Here is a 22,371-nt window from a genome sequence, read left to right on the forward strand (position 1 = left end):
TATTTATTAACCTATTCATTCAATAAATACTTATTGAGCACCTCCTACGTGGCAGTCATTGTTCTGGGTTCTGGGGTTACAGCTGTAAATAGACAAAAAGCCCTTTCCTCACAGAGCTTACATTCTAATGGGGGGATGATAAAATCAGCAAAATGCAGAAAGCTTAGAGTGCTTCACCGCCAGCTTGCCCCTCATCAATTAAGCTCTTAATTCTCAATTTTCAAAGCCAGATTGTTGGCTTTTTCTGAACTAGAAGAGAGCGCGCCAGTGTTGAGAGTCTTCAGGGTAGGAAGTCGGCTCAGGACTCGGCTTCTAAACAACTAATACACAACCGGATCACCCGGAGATCTTGTTAAAATGCAGATTCAGATGGGGGTGCTGGGGAATACCTCCCAGGGATGCTGATGCTGCTGGCCTGCAGTTTGGGACCACACTTGTGAGGAGACTGGCTGCGGGGGATGGAGCGAGCCCCAGGAACAGGAATGGCTAGCCAGGTCCCCGCCTCACCATGCCTCCTGGCCACAGTTCTGGACTTCCATCTGGCAGGCTCTGGACGGTTCACAGAGCACTCTGTGTCAGCTCACCTAGTTCCCATTGCAACTCCCTGAGCAGGCAGGGCAGCAAGGAACAATACTCCTTAAAGGTGAGCAAACAGCACCCAGCCCAGAGAGGTTAAGGGAGATCACAGAGTGGGTGGTGGCAAAGCTGGGAGTGGGCTCCCATCTCCGTGCAGGAGACTTGCCTGTGCCACACGGCCTTGCCCTTGCGTGGCCTGCAGCAGAGGAGGGCCTTGAGAGAGGCGCACGCCCTTGGGCAAGTGCTGCAGGCCTGTGAAGCCAGCTCAGCAGTGAATGTCATCGTGCATCCCAGGAAACCAGGCATTCACAGGTCTCAGGGCCCCTTTGAGCTCACCGGGTCTGGCTGGCACAGCCCACCTGAAAACAGTTTCCTAGCTGGCCGGCACTGAACTGCCCTTGGGGACGCTTCCAGGCCACCTCTTCACCTCCCTTCGGTGTGATGTGAATTTCGCAAGCAGCAATCCGGTAGTAGCCGTTAACGTTCAGCCCTCCCAGGCGGCTTGCCAGGGCCCCATCAATACAGACAGGTGAGTGTGGGGGACCGGGAGGGTAGGACTCTTCCTTTCCTTCTGGCTGGAAGCCATGAGGAATTGTTCATTCTCATTTTATAGGTTCTCCTAGAAAGATTAACACCGAGAGAATGGACACACGACAGGTGCTTCCTTATGTCACACTGGGAGAGGTCAATAAAGAGAGGTTATTCAGCCACTCAAAACACACTCAGCCTCTCTTTCTGTAAATATTTAACCATCCAGAAGGGCAAACACTGCTTTATGGCACGTAATAAATTATAATATCCTAAGACGTGGAGCCACTTTATGATGGGTCTAAAATAACAAAGGCAACTGGAGGCTTCCTTAGTAGAAAAGAATGTGCCAATGGGAATGCTGTAGGCAGACAAATTCCTTCAGGGGAGGTGAAGTCAAAAGCCAAGCCAGGCGCCTCCCCTGGGGAACTCTGCTCATAGCACTAAGAGTCAGGTGTCTGCAAGAGCCTGAATGGCCAAGGCTCAGGAAAGCCATCCAGCAAGAGGGACAGAGGGTGAGGTGCCAGAGCAGAATTTTCCAGAACTGGAGCCAAGATCAATGGTAACAATGCCCAAGAGAGAAAAATGGGCCAGGAGAGGCAGCTGGCTTCTCAGAAGATGAAAACAGAGCTTCTAGAAACCAGGGAGGACCATGGAAGTGGTTACCTGGGAGGTCAGTCCAGGATCTGCGGCAGACAGGAAACCCAAAGGGGTGCTGGCCACAAAGTGGCCCAAAAAGATTCTGGAAAACGGGAAGGAAATTCACTCTTAAGATTTTCTCACCAACTGCCTTCCAATCCCAGCCCTAACTTGCTTTTTTAGGAAAGGAGGGTTTTACCGGTAAACAAGTCAGCCTTGGTTCTAATCAGATGCCCAAGAGGAAGAAAGAGGGAGGGAGGCAGGGAGAATGAGAATGGATATATCTTAAGACAGACTAGAACTAAACCAACTTGAAACCCCAGGTGGATTCATCCTGGATCCTGCGTCTGCCCCCGAGGGACGGAACAGCCACCTGACAGGCGCTGAGATGAGGCCCGTTCAGAACAATCTACCTTGTGGGGCCCTCCTGAAAAGTTAAAAAGGCAGAAAACTAGTTTTATCTGTAAGAAAATGTTTATTCTTTTGAACCCCACGGGGGGGAAAAAAAAGAATGCAGCCAAGACCAAATATTTAACGAAAGTAGTGTCCCAAAAGGCAGCAAAACGGGGGGAACCTCAACACAAAGTCAATGACAATTTTCCATGTTTTTGCACAAAGATGAGAAAAACCTACGACAATTCTGAGTAACACTTTCATGGTGACAATTACACAAGATGATTCAAAAAATGCAAAATGGCAGCAACATGCACACCTGGCTAAAGCTAGAAGTTTTTTATCCCAAAATAAGATCTGTGATTAAAAGGATAATTCTTTTTAATACTTGTATTTGGCTGACTTGCTTGTCCTACTTAATTTGCTTTAAATGAGACATACATGCCAATTAACAGGAAATTTTAGAAGAACTATGTCCTTCCAGAATCCATGGCAAGGAAGCAAAACCAATCTATTCGGTTTCTTAATTTTCCTAGTTTCCGAATACAGTTTTGCTTTGCCCCTCCCTGTCCCGGCCCCTCCCCCCACCCCCACCCGGACTCTTAAACACCTCCAAAAGTTGCCAGTGCAAACACTTTTCTACCAATGTATAATACACACTTGAAACTGAAATCTGTGTGCAGAGTTCTGAGTTTAAAACTCTTGAAAAAAAAAAACCCTCCTTGGCAGAAGAGCTGAGGAACAGTCAAGTTTCTTTTAAATTGTCAAACACAAGATGATGAAGAATGGAAAGCACAACCAAATGAAATGAAATTAAGAAGAAAAAGCAACCTAGAATGGCAGCTCTCAGCAGCTGTCACTGCAGTCTCTCGCACACCCGCGCCGCCCAGCTCCCCTTCCCAAGGTGCTCGCCTCAACACGAGTCCGCAACACTGCCGAGCTGCTACAGAAGGAACAGAAGACATGGCCGTGGTGGGAGCGAACAGCCCAGCTACCCGCCAGTTCTCAGCGGGATCGCAGTGAGCTGGATACAGAGAGAAGACGGATGATGGTAAAGGGGGAAAATAGTTTAAAATCATCAAGTTTCCTCTTGAAATGTCTTTTCCCAAGGCACTGTGAACAAGACTGCTGCTGGCAATTTTCTAGGACTAAACACACCGACGGGAACAGAAACATTTCCAAACACAACCCCTGTGACATCCTCACAGCTCGTCTCATCACCTGTCTCTCCCCTCAGCTTAAGTGACACTCCTTGAATGTGTTTGGTCCTGGAGGGGTAATCGATTTTTGTTTTCTGTAATATCAATAATCATCTTCTTTAATGCAGCTATAAAATCAAAGCTAGGTTAGGTTATTTAACCCTTTCACTCTCAAAACTAAAAGCTTCCATTATCATCCCATGTGCAGGTTTTGCTCGCTTATTTGAGAACAAACTAAAACATAGAAAATAAAGGGTTGAGAAGCAAAAACTGTTTTTTTTTCTTCAAGAGGAAACTGTAAGAATACATAAAAGGCAAAATTGGCTACTTGAAATCCAAGAATGGTTTTAATGTGTTGGCCGAGAAAAATAAACTGCAAAGTTCTGTGAGGTCTTCTAAAAATTTACAAGAAAAACTGATGGGCAGTTCTAATCAGACTTGGATGTTATCTTTCCCCCCTTTGTAAAACCAACAACATATACAGTCCCACAAAATACAATATAAACTTTTTTAATCTCGACTGCCAGAGACGCTCCTTTGCGATGCCTTCTGGTAACCAAATGGTTGGGCAAAACCACAGCGGGCCTTCACTTCTTCAGGGGCTGGTAAACAGAGGCATTGGGATCGAGTCCAGAGGGGCTGGTCTCCACAAATTTGGAAGAGTAGTGGGGGGAAACGGGGCTCAGGGGGCTGGCGGCGGCACTGTACGTTATGCTGGGCATGACGGCCATGACTTCCGCTATCTTCTGTTTTAGGTCCTTGATTTCCTGGTCTTTCTGAAGAATTTGTCCTGGAAGATCAAAGACCCACCATTAGTGAGAAGGGAGGGCTCACCCAACACAATGCCCTCTTGGGCCAATCTCAAGTGGATTCAACTCCAGCTTTGACGGTTTGTAAAGGTAGACAAATTTTTCCTGGAAAGGGCCAAAGAATAAATATTTTAGATGTTGTGAGTCACAAACTGTTTTTGTTGTTTTCTCTTTAAACCATGGAAAAATGTAAAAACCATTCTTAGCTCATGGGCTGTACAAGAACGGGCAGCAGGTCAGATCTGGCCTGTGGGCCATGGTTTACAATAAAAAGGGGTTCTGTTTATGTAGGTGTGACTGAGCAAAGAGGTCAATTTCCAGGAGCCACTTTTTTTTTTTAAAGATTGGCACCTGAGCTAACAACTGTTGCCAATCTTTTTTTTTTCCTGCTTTTTCTCCCCAAATGCCCCCAATACATAGTTGTATATTTTAGCTATGGGTCCTTCTTGTTGTGACATGTGGGACACCGCCTCAACACGGCCTGATGAGCGGAGCCATGTCCGTGCCCAGGATCTGAACCTGCGAAACCCCAGACCGCCAAAGCAGAGTGCGAGAACTTAACCACTTGGAGACGGGGCCAGGCCCAGGAGCCAGGTTTTGAGCATGGCAGTCACTTATGGCAGCCTGAGAGGGTGCTGATTTTGAATTATGGCTCTATCTCTTGAGCTGGAATATTTTTCTGGGAGGATGGACTGTCTCTGAGTGTCCGACCAAGGAACACAGAAGAACCGAGGCCTCAGACTCAGTCACGACAACACACTCTGTCCCGTGGTTCTCTTAACAGAAAATAAAATGGAGCTCTGGGGCCGCTGCCCCGGTGGTTCTCAGGTGACTCACATCTCTTGCCTGCCTCTTGGCACAGTGCCCCTCAGACCCACTGCCCAGCTTGCACCTGGCTGGCCGCATTGGTAACACTACCCGACTCAGCCTCACAGCACATCTTCCCCTCAATACTCTCGGTTTCTTGATGCAACCAGCTCTGCCTGCGCAGGGCCGCTTCCCTGTCTGTGCTTCTCCTGCTGTCTGCGTGTTGTTAACTCTTGAGATTTCTGTTTCTACTTCCACACGAAGCTTTCCCTGATCCTCCCATCTAAATCAGACCCTACCCCCAACGTCTAGATTCTCAACACACCATAACTTCCCTTCCTGTCACTTTATTCTTTATAATAATAATAATTACAATAGCTAACACATATGTGCCAGGCACTGTTCTAAGTGCTTACATATATTAATTTACTTATCACCACAACCCTGTGAGGCAGGAATTAGCAACATCATCACCCACTATACAGATGAGGAAACTGAGGCACAGAGAGGTTGAGTGACCCGGCCAGGATTCCAGCATAGGCAGTTGGCTCCAGAGTCTGCACGCCTACCTGCCGCCCTCTTCTGTCTCTGGTGACTCCCCACTGGGGTCACGACTCACGTCCACGCTCTCTCCATGGGGCCGCGAGCTCTAGCAGGGCAGAGGCTGTGTCTACTTTAGCTTCCACTGCTACAGCCCTCGTGCCCAGCCCAGGAGGGCGCGGAGCTCTGCAAGTTGTACAACTTGCCCGAGTCATCCAATTATTGCGAGGGGGAGCAGGACTTAAACACTGTGTTCCAAAGCCCACGCAATTTCCAGCACGCCTTGAAGCTCCCTGGTCCACTGGGGAAGAACACTTAGGAGAAGCCCTTCAGAAATTCAAATGCTTAACAAAGGAGGAGGCTGCATTTGAGTTGCGCTCATTTTAAGTCCTACAGAAGAGGGTAATATATTTGAAATGTAAGAGAGCATGGCGGCATATTTTTAAAAAGGATGGAGTAGAGAGGAAAGTCATTTTGGAACCAGGATGAATCAAGTCATACAGAAAGCAGGAAGGAGAAAAGCAACAAGCGGTTTGATTTGAATTACAAAGTTGGGTTCTTATCAGAATATTCTGAGCACGACAGTGGAGGGAAGCAGCAGCAAAGAGCCGCAGAAGGGACCTGCTTCCTCTGACTTCCCTCACGTCCCCTCAGCCTCAAGTTGGCATCAAATATCCTCCTTCCCTTTAAACAACAGAGCCTTAGATGGAGAAAATACCTAAGGGTATCTGATCTGTGAGCCACTCTATCTTTTCTTTCCATGCAGATTTCAGTTTGATTTCTTTAATCAGTAACAAGCAAACACTCCCAGAGCTTTGGAAGAGACAGTTCCCTTTGCTTCTTCGTTGCTTTATGAGGATTCCTGAGCTGACAGCGAAGCACGGCCCGTGCGGAAGCCGAGCTGCACTGGCCTCCCTGAGCCCAGGTGCTGCCTCACTGCACGGGATCTCTTCCAAGTCTGCAAACCCAAGCGAAGGGGATGAGGCAGAGGGAGGCAGGCAAAAACACCAGTATAGGGTCACAAGTTTAGATTTAAGGCAGATTCCCAGGAACTTTCTTTTAACTGCCTTTCCTTGAGTCCGCAGATTAATAAGCCTGCTTCTCAACTCCCTTCTCTTCTTGCTTTACCACCCGGGCCATCCCCAGCCACTCCTACGGCTCCACTAACTTCTCACAACTTCTACATCCCATCTCCACCCCCAGGGCTTTGGTCCTCTCCCTGGGGTTTAGGCCCCAAACTCCCACTGACTGATGAAGACCTTTCACGTGGGTGTCCAGGAAGCAACTCCAAATCAGAATATCCCAACCAAACTCATTCTCACTTCTCATTCCTTAAATCTGTCCTGCTCTTCTTCCTTGGTTCCAGAAACTTCATCCTCCCAGATCCCTCAGGCATCTCCTCTTTGCTTTACTCCCGCCAGACCATCCTCCTGCCCCACTCATCCCCTCTTCGATAGAAGACAGTGACAATTCCTAACTGGCCGCTCTGCCTCCTCAACCTCACCTTTCAAATCCGTCTTTCACACTGAGATTTCTAAAATAACAGCCTGAACACGTCATCTTCCTCCTGAAAATCCAGGGATGCATTCTCCAGTATGGCTTCATCCCAATCTCCCACTCTCTTCTTCCACGTCCCCCAGCTTGAGGCCACTGGACTGCTCACCTGGACATTGTCAGCACGTTCCTTCCTCGCTTACACTATTCTCTCAGGTAACAATGTTCTTCCCTGCCATTCTCTGCTCTCAGAATTCATCCTTCAAAGCCCACTCCATGTCCGCTCCCTCATGAAGCCACCTCTGCTCTCTCCTCTGGCCTTTCAAGCCCTTTGCCTCTACCTAACGGCAGCAGGCCTTTCTGCTTGGCTTGCCCTAGCACAGCAATTCTCACAGGGTCCAAACTATCTTCATAATAATACTGAGATGTTATGTGCCTTCTTCACGCTCATCTCCTCATAAGCATAAGTGGAGTCTTCCAGAAATGACAGGCAAGTGAAATTATAGCTAATTGAATGTAGAAACAGAGATGAGAATCAAACTATTTTCTATTAAGCCAGAAATTAGAGATCTGCTAAACGTAAAATGATGCCATGTCTCATTAAAACTTTTTTTGTTTTGGAAAATACAGTTATTTCTCGTAAGAATATGTTATAGATGTTAACAAGTAATATGTATTCCATGTTAATTTTAAATAAATTAATAAGTAAATGTTTTAAGTTTTAATTTCTAATAGGTAAATATCGATAGACATAATCCACCTGAAAAGACCTCCCTGGGATGCTCAGTAATCTGAGAGTGTAAAGGCGGCCCTAAGGCCAAACAGTCTGAGCAGCAGCGCCCCAGTGCATCCCCCAGACGGTCCTGTTCGCCTGTCTCCTCTCTAGCTTCTAGCACAATGTTTACACAGAGGAGGGGATGCTCTTTAGTACCTGTTGAAATATTCTTTTCTTTCTACTAAGCCAACTGTTGGAAAATTTTTTTCAGTAACCTATTGGTGGCTAATCAATTTCTTGAACAAAACCCAAATGTCTGTTGACCAGGTCACATCATGCCTCTGTTCAGAAGCCTTCCAAAGCTTCCCATGTCACTCAGAGTCAAGTCCAAAGTTCTTTCCATGGGCTACAAGGTCTGGCAGAATGTGGCTCCTGCTACTTCTCACTCTGACAACTCTCCCCATCACTCAGGCTGCAGCCCCACTGGCCACCACGCATGCTCCCTAGACCCTGAAGTGCTTTTCCCCCCACCGAGATTCACGTGGCTCACTCACTTCCTTCCTTTCAGTCTCTGCTCAAATGCTGCCTATTCGAAGGGTCTTTCATGACCACCCTGTGAAGCTAGCAGCCCTATACACCCTGCCTCACCACCACTGTATTTTCCTCACCGCACCCATCACCACCTGATCTATTATCTGTTTGTTCCCTCAGGGACTCTCACAGTGCCCGGCACATAGTAGGTCTCAGTAAGTATCTGCTGAGTGAAGAGCCTGCTCCCCAGACTTTTCTCCCACCCCTCCCTTATTTACAACCTCTGCTCCAACCAAGCAGAGCCAGCTGCAGCTCTGAACACGCTGGCCCTCCTGCCTCTCTGGCCTTGCCTAGGCTGTTTCTTCTGTTTAGAAGCCTCTCCACCCCTCACCCCTACCACACTGCTTCTTCACTGGGCTTACCCCTTCTCATCTTCAAGAAACAGCTCAGACATCAGCTCCCCTGAGAAATGGCCCTATCTCCCCAGGCTGGTTAGTCCCTGCCTCTCTCTATGTTCCTATGACCCTGTATATAACTGCTACACCCAACATCTTTTGGTAACTCTGTAGTTCTCTATTTCTCTAACAACACTATGAGCTCCTTGAGCACAGAAACTCATTCTATTCTCTGTATGCCCTGCACTTGACACGTTCTCATCTCAAAACATGTCTGCAGAGTGAATTAATGTGATGATTCCTCGATGTCAATGTTGGATACTTATCAAACCACTTGAAGAGAAAACTGCATGCCTTCAGTTCCGAGCTCGAGGGAGTGCTGCTCTCTGTGAGCCTATGCATTCTCAGCCACACCTCCTCACCTGGGGCCACTGCTCTCCTACCTTGGGCAATCTCAAGCTGTCGCTTTGCATCCCCCAGTGCGGAGAACAGGTCCAGCTTGATTCTCGTCTCTGCGCTCAGACTGTTCTCCAGATGCTGCGTTTTATCTTGCATGGCTGAGAGGGCTGACATTAACACCTCAGTGTCCTTCTCATTTTCCTTATACTTCCGAAGCTCCTATCAATATCATCAAAGCAGCAATGTTACAAGAGAGTTTTGGCATCGATGTCTACAGACTAACCTGAAATCACAAATAAAATCCCACTATTATTGACCTGGCCCCTAGAATGCAGAATCCCGGCGTCTCCAGGGTTTAGACCTTACCACTTGGAGTGCAAAATGTACTTATATGATAATGTGCACATACAGAAACATTTCAGTAGATAAATGTCACTGTGCTGGGCTATGTGTAGATAAAATAGACTCTGTTTCCAAATAAAATGCTTCCTTACAAGCCTACTGCAGAACCACAAAAACTTTTCCTTGCTGCTAGCTCCAAATGTTGCTACAATGCTGTAGTCAAATTTGCCAAAACTCTACTCTTGACCTGCACTAAAAATTATAAAAATGTTAACTACTTTGACAAGGCATATTGCAGAATAAGCTCACTTAAATCTTCTGGTAATTTAGTCAATAAATATATGTGTATATATACAGATATTTTAATTTTTCCATTTTAAGGGAGAAATCCAAACTTATTACAGAGAATTTAGAAATGTATTTAAAGTTCAAAGAAGAAAATGAAAAAAATCCCAACACTGTGAGAAATTTGATATATTTCCTTTCAGTTTTTTTAAGGATATGTGTATATTTTAGCATAACTAAATCACACTATATATACAGTTTTGTATACAGTGCTTAAAAAACATGTCAACTGTTCTTTGAAAATGTAATTTTCAATGGCTATATAATATTCCCACATGTTTATATACCAAAATTTATTAAATGAATTTCTATTCTTGAGATTGTTTCTAATTTTTTTTGCATTTATCTATGTCTGTGATGAACATCTTTGTATTTCAATCTTGGGTGAGATTTTTAAATATTTACCTTAGGAAGGAGTCCTAAAAAAGGGAAATACTTAAAAATTACATGACCTTTTCCAGAAAATTACACTTCCACCAGCAATGTATGAGGCCTATTTCATCATATCCTCACCCAAGTTGATATTATCATTTAAAAATTCTTTGCTAATTTCACAGGAGATAAATGATCTAATTTTAACCTATATGTTTTTGGTGGTTGACGAGGATAATTCCTCATCAATCACCAAATGATGTTCTTATCATTTATATTTCTTCTGTGAATTATCTGTTCATATCTTGTCTATTTTTCTGCATATCCGAGCTTTTCTTAGCAATTTTGAGCAGTTTACATATCGAGAGTATTAATTCCTTATTTATAATATTTGTTGCAATATCTGTACCCTCCCCAATTGATTTTTACGTTTTTTTTTTGCTCTGTGATTTCTTCCATTATTTTTGTTTAGGAAGTCTTCCCATGTTTCAAGATCAAATAAATTCCACTATATTTTCCCCTAGTTTAAAAAAGTTTCTTTTTTTGCCTACATTCAACTCTTTATCCGGAATTTCTTTCTGTGCGGTATGAGATGAGCTTCTAATTGGATTTTCTTTTTTCCAGTTCCAAAGCCTTTTACTGACTAACCCTCACTACTGCCATCCACTTCGGATGCCTCCTCTCCTGCACATTCTTGGCTGTCTCTGCGTCATCTTTTTACGACACTGACCTGCTAATAATTTCTTACCAGTTCCGCATGATTCAAATTACTCTAACTTTAGGATATATGACATTAGTTTTAAACGTCCCTTTGAAGAGTTAATACCAAATACTTGGCTAAGGTACATCCAGCCCCCAAACTGGCTACGTGCTCAGCATCGGCAGCTTTCCTTATCACGCAGGGCTCAGAATTGCAATCTACAAGGCTCAGAGCCATCCAGCATGGTCAACTGCCTGGCGAAGGACAGAGGGTTAGGGCTAAGAAGAGGTGTATAAGTTCCAAAGGACAGTAATCTGGCCTACACCCTGAGAAAATGAAATGAATCTGCAGTAAGTCAAATTCTGGAATAAAACACATCAAGAGGCTGTCAACATGTCTGGCTTGTATTAGAATCTGGCTAAATTAAATATTACTTGAATGAGCTGGACAAGATTAGACCTTCTTTTTGTCATACGGCGAGTTTCAGAAGCAATGGCATCTGGTCTGTTTGAAAAGGCACCGTCTCCACACCGCAGCACGGAGCACAGATCTAACATGGAGGAGGAGTTCAAGCAGGAGAAAATCCTGTGTTCCCCCATTACCTGAACTTTCAGTTCTAGTTCTCTGATCTGGTCTTCTTTCACCTTCATGTCCATTGTGAGCTTCTTGCCCTCTGCTTCCAGTTCTCTGATCCGATTCCGTAAGGTTTCGGTGCACTCTCCCCTTTGGAAACAGAAGAGCAGGAAATGGAGGGGTTTAAAAGCCTATAGTTGACTCACATTGCGGCATTCATATTCCTCTCAGTCAGTTGGGTTTTAGCTTTTGGCTCAGTCTGCTCCTTCTCGCAGTTCTTTGATAATTTCAACAATGATCTAAAATAATTATCATTAATTGGGTTTCTAATATGAGTCAGGCACCAAGCTAGGTACTTCACTGACACTACCTTCTTTACGGGGGTAGGGTATATCATCCCATTTTCCAGAAAAGAAAACTGAGGCTACATAAATATAATACTAGTCCAAGGTCAACTAGCTTGTAGGTCAGAGAACTGAGATTTTCCAGATTCCCAATCCAGCAAACTTCCCACCAAGCTATATGACTTGAGACAATGCACACAAGCTGAGCGAGACAGAACCACACATGTGCCGTCTCCAGCAGGGGGCAGTGAGCTAAAAACAATTTTCACTTTTGAGGAGCTAGGCATTGGGAATTTCACCTTTCTTTAGTCATGAAGTTGCCACAAGCCTGGAGTAAACAGAACAAGGAGGAGCAGCATTAGTTTGCTTCCCATTAGTTGGCTATAATGAGAACAAACTGAAAAAGATGATGGCAATGGCCAGTCCAAAGCTCATTAACTGTTTAGGTTTCAAAAATGGCCTGATGGAGAGGCCGTCCTGGTGGTGTAGTGGGCAACTTCTCGCACTCTGCTTTGGCGGCCTGGGGTTCACAGGTTCGGATCCTGGCGCACACCTAGCACCACTCATCAAGCCACACTGAGGCGGCATCCCACATGCCACAACCAGAAGGACCCACAACTAAAAGATAGAACTACATACTGGGGGGCTTTGAGGAGAAGGAAAAATTAAAAAAAATAAATAAAATCTTTAAAAATAAAACAAAGGCAGGGGCTGGCCCCGTGGCCGAGTGGTTTAGTTCGTGCGCTCTGCTGCAGGCAGCCCAGTGTTTCGTTGGTTCGAATCCTGGGCGCGGACATGGCACTGCTCATCAAACCACGCTGAGGCAGCGTCCCACATGCCACAACTAGAAGGACCCACAACGAAGAATATACAACTATGTACTGGGGGGCTTTGGGGAGAAAAAGGAAAAAAAAATAAAATCTTAAAAAATAAATAAATAAATAAATAAAAAATAAAACAAACGCCTGATGGAGAAAGGAGGTGTCCTTTCCCTACCAGAAAAGAAGGCTCAGGGGGAGGCTTAGGCCTGGAGATTAATTTAAGAATAAAAACAGCCTCTGTGGGGCCAGCCTGGTGGCGCAGCAGTTAAGAGCGCACATTCCACTTTGGCAGCCCGGGGTTCGCCAGTTTGGATCCCAGGTGGGGACACGGCATGCTTCGTAAGCCATGCTGTGGTAGGCACCCCACACAGAAAGTAGAGAAAGATGGGCATGGATGTTAGCTCAGGGCCAGTCTTCCTCAGCAAAAAGAGGAGGATTGGCAGCAGAGCAGATGTTAGCTCAGCGCTGATCTACCTCAAAAAAAAAAAAAAAAAAAACCCAGCTTCTATATAAGTGATGGCCATCAAGGACCACCCAAGGAGAAGATCAAAACAAATAAGCTGAACTGGAAGCAAAAGGGATTTAGCGTCGAGACTGAAACTAATTTACTGATCCTCAGGCATACGAGACACTAAACAATATGGTTAAAGAAGTGTCACACCCTTCTTAGTGGATGTTTTTAAAGGGTAGGTGCTGGATGAATTAAGAACAGCACAAGCCACGCTAGAAGACTGTTCAGGAAAGTCTCCTGCAGGTGTAAGTGCTTCAGAAATGCTTCCAACTCTCCACACAAACAAACAGACAGAATCCCCACACCCCAGGCAGGCCAGGAAAGGGTCCCGAGAATCTGTACAGATGCCGACGGGCCAAGCAAGCTGAGCCACCTGCGCGACAGTCTGCCAGGGGAAAGAGTTCTCTCTGCCTCTTATTTCCTGAAAGGTGAAATGAGGAAGCAGCAACTGTTCTGCACGTGCCAGAGCCCAAAAGAAGGTTATTAACACGCCAAATACAAAAAAGCAAAACTCAGAGAAGATTACAGCAGGATCATAGCACAGAGATACAAATTAGGATAGAAACTTAAAACGAAATAAATAATAATTTACCCTCACTCTTCATCTATAAACCCATAACTGACCCCACATGCACATGGACTTTATTAGCCAAAAAAACAAAACGATTAAGTAGAACACCCCCACCCCCCACCCCCTAAAAAAAATGGCTCTTAACTATCTTTTCTCCTTGATGGAATTCAGATGGCAGTTACGTACCAGTTTTGGAACACCTGCACACTGTTCAATGGCATAGAGGAAGTAGTCCCCAAGGCTCGTCACTCCACAAATTCAGTGATATCTAATAGTGACATGTTTCATCTTTGCCCCCCTCTTTTCCAGCTCATTTAACAGTTTGCTGATATCCAACATAGACATGAGCAGTCTGTACCCAGAGCTCGGGCAACCAAGATTTTATCTTTCTTCCATTTTAAGATAACAACTCCAGAAACACACACACCTAAGAGTAGAGAGTAATGACAGTTCTATAAAGGGAACAAAACTCTAGATTGGACTCTCTCTAAGTGCTTAGTGACAATCAGTCTTACAGAAAGGGACTGGAACGCCTTTTCTGAGCAGCACTTTGCCTCCCAGGTGTGGGAGGCATGGCGATTCTCACATCCCACTTTAGAGATGGTCACCGAGGGATGAATTTGTTCTAAGAAGGGGCAAACTTGCACAGATGGAGCTTAACCAGCTAATAAAGCGGTACTTAAAAGCAATCCATCCATGCACGACTGTTGTGTCTCCAATCCTGCCCAAGGCATCAAATTCCCACGTCTGTCTTGGTACAAGGAAAGCTGAGCTTGCATTAAGCACTCAGGTGACGTGGACATACCTGGATGCAGCAGCAAATGCAACAGCCCGAGCAGCAGTAGCCTCTTCTAACTTCTTCCTTTTTTTCTCTTCCATTAATTGCTTTTCTACAAAACTTCGGGCTTCCTGTTCAGCTTTTAGCTTTTTCTCCAACTGGCTGATATTCTGCTTGTCTTTTTGCTTCATTTGAACAGCATTATGTAACCTATATGGAAATGATTGTCATACGGGGTTTTATAATTAGAAATGCCTACTATAAAGCTTGGAGAAACACGGCTTCTCTTTATTATTTTAAGGCCAAAGTAAACAGGAGGTGTGAACAACAAGTCATAAGTATCAGTTCTCAGAGTGCCCAGGGAAAACACACTGGCGTTATTATTTAACAATTCCTACACACCAATAAACAAGCTACCTTACAAGATATAGATTCATACGTAGCCTCTGCTCTATTAAGGTAAATGATCTACAGAAGGTAATCCAGAAAATAGGATAAAACAAGTTCCTACTAGAGGGAAAAATAACTATAGAACTAATTCTAATACCCCAAAACACCTTGAAAGAACTTCACTCTGACCAAGGAAGAGCTGATGGAAGCAGCCCCACTGAAACTAAAGAAAAGGGTGTGAGGGGGAAGGAATTTCTTTGTCTGAATACAATTATGCTGGAGCCAATTGCAGCCTTTCCTTTCCAGCTGAGAGACGTTTTCTCAGAGGATCCCAAAATAGATCTCATAGTCACAGGATGCTTAATTTCAGAGAGAAATTTCAGCCATAGTCCCTTCCCTGCCTACTATCAGGCCCAGCTTTACATATCAATATAAGGTGATATTAAGATATATCTCAATATACCAACATAAGGTGAGATGCTCTCTGTGCATCAGTGCTAGAGCCAGCACACATGTGGGTCAGAAGCAACAAAGAGATTATTTGGCTATAAGGCTCTAGCTTTTGAGTCATGCTTCTTAAATATGTCGAAGGTCTCCTCTTTCAATGGGGAAGGCCCAGAGCCTACGATAGTGATCACTACCCCAGACACATACTGCCTAGAGATTAAAAAAAGGCAGACCCACACTGAGCCAAGAAATAATTCCAGGACGACTTAGAAAGCATAAAAGAATTTACACAGAAACATTTTGCCTGCCTCTTCAAATAAAATCAAAGCTCAAAATCATTTTTTAGAACCAGAAATCAAAGTAGAGTCTAATCCTCTGGAAACTTTCACTCAAAGGAGCAAGACTTTCAAATTGTGGCAGAACTGCTTGTCAGCTGTACTTATAACAAACGCTCCATAACTATTTTAAACTAAGAGAAGTTATTAAGTGAGAGAAGACAAAATAGTAATATTAAACTGTTTTGTTATAATGAAGTAAAGTTTTAGAGATTTTATAACATGTTGACTATCTGGTACTAAATTGAATATTTTATTTAAAAACCCCTCTGCTAGGTCCCTCTGTCTTCATGAATCTCGTGCCCCAATCCCCGAGACAAGCGAAACAGTGAGGCCGCCTGGCTCACAGCCAAAGGCCCGAAAGGCACGCGTACTTGTTCTGCAGCAGCTCGTTTTCCTGCCGGAGCTGGCCCATTTCGGAGCGGATCCCTCGCTCGGTGCTTGAGAGGGAGCTGATCTGACTCCGGAGTTCTTGTTCCACTTGCCTGCTGGCCTGCAGGTCAGCCTTTAACTTTTTAATGTCTTGTTCCAGCCTAGAAGAGGGAGAAACACAGCACTGTCATCACAGAGAGGGCGCCCACAGGGCTTGGTGGGAGACGCTGGCTGAAGTCCTGGACTGCTGGATAGTAGAGGGCCCCTGGCAGCTCTTGCACCACCAGAGTCCTGCTTGCAATCGGTTCTTACTGACTGCTTCTGCCTGAGTCTCCACCTCTTCCCACCAGAAGATAACTTTTTATTTCCCCCAAACGTTTGTGAACACTGACAGCTGAAGATGGAGCTTGTGAGTATCTGAGCTGCCAATCAAAGAGGAGGGGAAGGCAGAAGAGGGTGGCTGAAGGCTCCAGTCCCTTCCCTCCTGGTGAATTTCCCAGGCCCCTCAGCAAGGGACACGTGTTCAAAACAACCAGCTCACGGCCCGCCTGCTTTAAGACATTCTGGCAGATCAGAATCTACTGTCTGAGACTCCCTCCCATCACGGCCCTAGAAGAAAACAGTGTCTGAGACAACCTCCCAAAACTGCTAGCATCCTTGCTAAACGATGTTCGCACTTCTGATGGTTTTGACAGAACAGCTCATTAGCCTGAACAACAATGAAAAAAGGAACAAACGGCACACTCTAAGAATCATAAGAAAATGCCATCTGTGAGCCGAAGTCTATCTTTTCGATTCCTTACTCCCTGTTCCATCTATTTTCTTTAATACAACAATAGTTTCACGTTAAGCAATATGTACTGGGGAACTACTACACGCACACGTAGGACCGAAAGGGTCAACAGAAAGTTTACAATCAAGCCCCTTTCTTCATGAGAAGACTTTACAATTTCACTAGAGGCCAATCAATATATACTTATGATGATTAAACAGTAGCACAAGGAAGGCCGTGATTACAGCCATGGTGGCAGGAATAATAACCATTTAATAAGAACGTAGGTGCCCGGCATCGTTCTATAGGCTTTAATGGTATGAACTCACTTAATCTGCACAACTATGGGCTAAGTGTGGGGCTGACCCAGTGGCGAAGTGGTTAAGTTCGTACGTTCTGCTTCCCAGCGGCCCGGGGTTTGCCGGTTCTGATCCTAGATGCGGACATGGCACCACTTGGCAAAAGCCATGCTATGGTAGGCGTCCCATGTATAAAGTAGAGGAAGATGGACATGGATGTTAGCTCAGGGCCAGTCTTCCTCAACAAAAAGAAGAGGATTGCCAGATGTTAGCTCAGGGCTAATCTTCCTCAAAAAAAAAAAAAAAAGTGGGCTAAATGCAATTATTATTCCCATTTTTACAGATGATGAAATCTAGATTCAGGAAAGGTTCCAGGCCAAGGTCACAGTGGACCTAGCTCCAGAGTCCACTCTCTTCTCCAGTAGGCTGCACTGTGGCTCTGGCATCCACAGCACAGTATGGGTAGCAGTGCACACAAGTTCTGAAGAGAGAAGATGGGAATTGAGTAGGGCCTCGAAGGGTGGGCAGCATTTGGAGAAGTAGAAAGGGAAGGGGGGGCATTCTAAATAAGCGGGAAAACAGGCTCAAAAGCTCAAAGGCAGGGATAGCCATAGATATCTGGGAAGAGAACAATCAGCCCGGCCCCTGAGGAGGGCTTGTGCTCCGGGAACAGAGTGAGAAGGGTCTGGCAGATGGGACTGTGGAGAGTGGCACTGAAGGTCAGGCTAAGGATGGCTGCCATGCAAGACTTAGGAGACACCTTTTCCTCAAGCTCACAGGGAGACACAAATCAGTTTGCTCCCTGAGACTCTCGTGCATTTCACTAATCCAACACACCAACAGAACCAAGATTTCTGGGGGCAATGGTGATCTCTCCATGAAGCCACCAGCTCCACTGAGTAAGTCCTTATAGGCATGTTTTATTAAACACAAAACCCCCGAAGCTCACCACAGTGATCAACACTTACTAAATATATGCTGCCTGGCCTCCCTTAGAAAAACCAAAGAGCAGGTTTATTTACTTACCTACCTTTAGCTGACTGAAACAAAATCTCAAAAACAAGAAGTCATGAAACCTCGATGGTCATCTCTCTGGCACAGCAGCCAGGCCCCCTGTCCAGTGCCCGAGAGCACAGACCGGAGACCTTGTGTTCCAGAAACGCTGCCGGGTCTTCTGACCCAGCCCGCTCCCCTGGGAAGGGTCACAAGTCCACATCATGCCACACTTTCCCTATTGCCAGGGTTATTCCAGTTACTCTCAGAACTGCTCTAAACAATTACACACCATCCCTCAGTCACCCGAAGTAACCCAAGGGATGTTTTCCAAAACAGGTCGATGCTGTCAGGTTATCCCCATTAAGAAGTTTGGCTGAAAAACGTGTTAGGTAACTTATCTTTCATGAGAAGTTGATTTCACAGTCTGAGGATAGCATTTTTAGTAGAAAGGGTGAATTTTAATGAGAATAGGGACTTAGCAGGGTTTAATAACAGAGTTTAGGATCAGGATTCTAGACTCAGCTCTGGCGCCAACTCTGTGACCCTGGGCAAGGCACGTAACCTTTCAAGACTCAGTTTCCCCATCTGAGGCTAACAATCTCTACAGTTCCTCCCAGCTTGGTCTAGGATTTCTAAGCCTGACACACTTAACTGCCGGCTGCTGATCTGCCTCCTTAGATTAGCAGCGTAAGCTGGATCATACGCAGAGGCGCAGGGATCAAGTTGCACACAACCCGCCAACTGGAAGACAGCATGTACCCCAGCTGGGGAGGAAAGAAAAATTTAATCTGCAGACGCTAGATGTCAGTAATTTCGCAGTTATTACTTTTTTGCATTTTTCACTCTATAAAAGCCAATTTTCCTACCATGAACTAAGAATAACAATAGTCTGAATGAAATTTTAGGGCTCCTTGAAAAATGTAAAAACTCAAAAAGTTAATGCAATTATGAGAGCTTTTAGTGCCACATGTCTAGAGTGTAACTTCTGGAGACCACAGAACACTAAACAACAACATATTTTTTATATGGAACTATGAACATTTTGTCGAAGACCTACACCAGCACAATACAACAAAAATAAAACGACGTGGCTACAAGAGCATGTTTACTTCGTGAAAATTCGTAAGTTGTACACTTAAGATTTGTGCACTTTTGTGGATGTGTGTTACACGTCAATAAAAGTTTATTTTCAAAAATAAAATAATAATTTCACTCAACTAAATTAAATTAAATTTTTCACTAAATTAAATTTCACTAAACTAAGTTTAGAACTAAAATGCTTCAGGATTTTCATAACTGCTACCATTAATTTTGAAACACTCTGAATTATTGTTCTCCAAACAGTTGCAGCAAACCTGTGAGTTACCACCAGCATTCTCCAGGTTAAGAAACACTGACCTACAGGAACACTGCATAATGACATGTAAGATCAAAGTGCTAAATGGGAAGTTCTCAGTAATTTTTGAAGTTTCTGAGGGAAAACTGTCATTGTCTCCATACAGAAAGCATTAATTTAACCTTGATGTTCACTCTATTTTAAATCTTTACTGGGGTAGGTGGTACGATGATTTACAGTGCTTACTGGATTTTTCATTGCAAAAGTGATACCTAGTCAATATAAAAGCTGCACACATAGAAGAGAAAAGGATAAAGAATAAAAATGTAACTAACTCACAAGCCTCTCACCCAGACAGAGCCACTCACTGTTTGCATTTGCTTTACTTCTTTTCTGTATGTCTTTCTTTCTTTCTTTCTTCACACATGTAAATATTTTTAATACTGGTGAGAGAGTACCACATACACAGTTTACATCTTAAGCACCTTGCCACACCATTAGAAATTTTTCATAAACAATTGCTGCAAAATATTCCACTGTATAGATGTACCATCCAATCCTATTTTCTATGATATATCTCAATTATTGCATAAGCTCAACAGAAAAATGCATATGCATGAGTTTTAAAAGAATTATGTGAATTACTAAATTAAGCTGAATCAAGCTAGTCAAGCGCCCGGGGCATTTATTAGACAGATAACTACGACTTGTCTTCATGGTATGCTTAACCCTTCGGTTCTGAAGGTCAGTACTTCCTAGGTGAAACGCAGATATATAATTTACTGGTGAGAAGCATCAAGAAGTACTGATTAAATGGTGTTAAGAGGTTAATGCAAAATCTTCAAACGTATTCATGGAGTTTTATCAAAATGTCAGTAGCTGCAACCTAAATTGGAAGCAAGTGGTCAGAAAGAAAATCAGCAGAAGTAACAGTTTATAACCCTTAAAATTAACTTCAATAAATAGGGAATCAAAAGAAAGGAGGAAAACAATTCATCCAGGAGCTCTCTTCCCTACACAGCAGACGATTACAGGGATAAAAGGGAACTTTCCTCCAGAAGAGCTACAATCTCACCCCCCAAAAAACTGGGCCAGACAGATGTGAATCCAACTTTGGCGAGGCTTGGGTAGGAAATACATGCACCTCCCACTTGCCCAGCTCCCGGGGCACTGGCTGTCACCCTTACCAAGGCTGCCCGACGGTGCTGCCACTTGGGATGCAGACAGGGTCCATGGCAAAGCTGGAGTCTGTGTGTCCAGTAAATAAGTCCATCTGTACCCACTTAGACAAGCCAGGGTTCTCATCAACTCCAAATGTTACCTATGAGGTCTGGGCACCTTTCCTAGCCACTGTACTGATAATTTTAAAAGACAGCACTCAACTTCTAAACTTGCGAGGTGACTTCTGAAGTCTGGCAGACTTCCTAATCTACAAGCAAGAGTGGGACCACCCAGAGCAGCACTTCCTCAGGTCTCCACTCGGGGAGCCGGGCTGCCTTTAAAGCAAAATCGCCAAATTGAGAATCCCTCTTACACACTCCAAACCTGAATTCTATCTCATCTTCTCCCTCATCCCGCCCAACTAAAGTAAGCTATAATGTAAATGGCTGATAGTTACTTAATTTTAAGAGGAAAAGATATACACTTTAATAAGGGGTAATCTTCTAGCTGACCAAAAGAGTGAAGCTCAAACATTAGCCTTCCAGGCGGCCTAAGCAGGAAAAATATCTTTGAGTATCTTTAGGCACATCTGATAGTAAAACAAAGCACATGTTCAAGTGTCAGCCTTTAGTTGAAAGGGGTATTGTTTTTAAGTATCTGAAAACAATGAGATATTTCTGTCTAAATGTTTAAAATCCTTATCCTTTGCGAATTACTTGAATTACAGCCCACAGTACTATGACTTCATTGAAAGTTTACAAGTCTCCAAGGGGTACTGCCAATAACTTCATGGTTTATAAAGCCTGAGGCTTTCTGATGCCTGACTGAGGGCACAGACAAACTTTAAGGCTTTGGGGCAGTAAATTTCCCCAGGAAGCAAGTCCTGCAAAAAAAGAGGGAGACTTTTTCTCAGCCTAGGGATGACTAGGTTCCCCAGATACTCTATGAGTCACACTCCATACCCACTCCAGAAAACTACCTAAGTGTATATTTCTATGGGCTGCTGGCTTGACCCCATGAGCCTCTCAGGAAGATAATGAGCCTCGGCTCTGATGGTTATCTCTGAACTCCAGAGAGCTGGTGACAGAGATGCTGTACGTTCAGCAAGAAAACAGAGAACTTACGATGCTGCTTGTTCTATTAGAAAAGGGGCTTCAGAAGATCATCTCCAAATTATACAGGCAAGTGACTGAAAGACAGATTTTTCTAACAAACCTGTCACACCACCCAAAACGACCCCCTTGTTTCTACCATCTTCAGCCTTGAATTATACCACCTCTCTAGGAGAAATGGCCTCCAATTTTCAAATCTCACTCATTCTTCAAGGGCCAGTTAAAAAATAAACACAAACAACCAACTAAAGAAAGTCTGCCGCGTGAGACTGGTCTGCAGGCCCACAGCTCCACTCTGAAGCGCAGAGGCCTCACTGTTAGCGCCTCTCCTTTGGCGCTAGGCCATCGCCCTGTGCTGTTTTAATTTGTTCTGGTTTTTAATCTTTTCCTGTGTATGTTTCTTAATTCTAAAAAGACTAAGTTCTTTGAAGCCAGGGACTGACTGTGCTATAAAATTAGAAGCTGGAAATGTATTTCTAAAGTTTCTTCCTATCCTTCCAGACCACGTCTCTAACCCTCACCCGTCCATCTCCTCAGTGCTTAGAATAGAACAGGGTCACTGTTAGGACATAGGAGGTCTGCAAACAACCGATCTACAGCAGGCCGTCAGATTTTCAGTTTAAATGATGGCTGAAGGAAACGGGGTGAATGGACGTTTGCTTATCAAGAAGGCAGGTGCACATGAAAAGAATGAATGAAGAGCAACTGCTTCATCTTGGTAAGCACCTAATTCCATTAGGAGATCCCTTGGCATACATTAATCACACAA

General features: G+C 44.4%; 1 protein-coding gene across 1 annotated transcript in view; it reads right to left on the reverse strand.

Annotated features, from left to right (window-relative positions):
- Positions 1-3,663: 3,663 nt before the first annotated feature.
- The window catches only part of MACO1 (macoilin 1), a gene marked incomplete at its 5' end in the record, with an annotated part of 53,739 nt that continues 35,031 nt past the window's right edge, over positions 3,664-22,371 (reverse strand). The window contains 5 exons of the mRNA XM_046661766.1: positions 3,664-4,125; positions 9,070-9,244; positions 11,387-11,507; positions 14,410-14,592; positions 15,929-16,087. Of these exons, the coding sequence (XP_046517722.1) occupies positions 3,923-4,125; positions 9,070-9,244; positions 11,387-11,507; positions 14,410-14,592; positions 15,929-16,087 (841 nt within the window). The remainder of the gene's footprint in view (positions 4,126-9,069; positions 9,245-11,386; positions 11,508-14,409; positions 14,593-15,928; positions 16,088-22,371) is intronic.

The sequence above is a fragment of the Equus quagga genome, chromosome 5 (assembly GCF_021613505.1).
Source record: "Equus quagga isolate Etosha38 chromosome 5, UCLA_HA_Equagga_1.0, whole genome shotgun sequence".
NCBI classification, from domain to species: domain Eukaryota; kingdom Metazoa; phylum Chordata; class Mammalia; order Perissodactyla; family Equidae; genus Equus; species Equus quagga.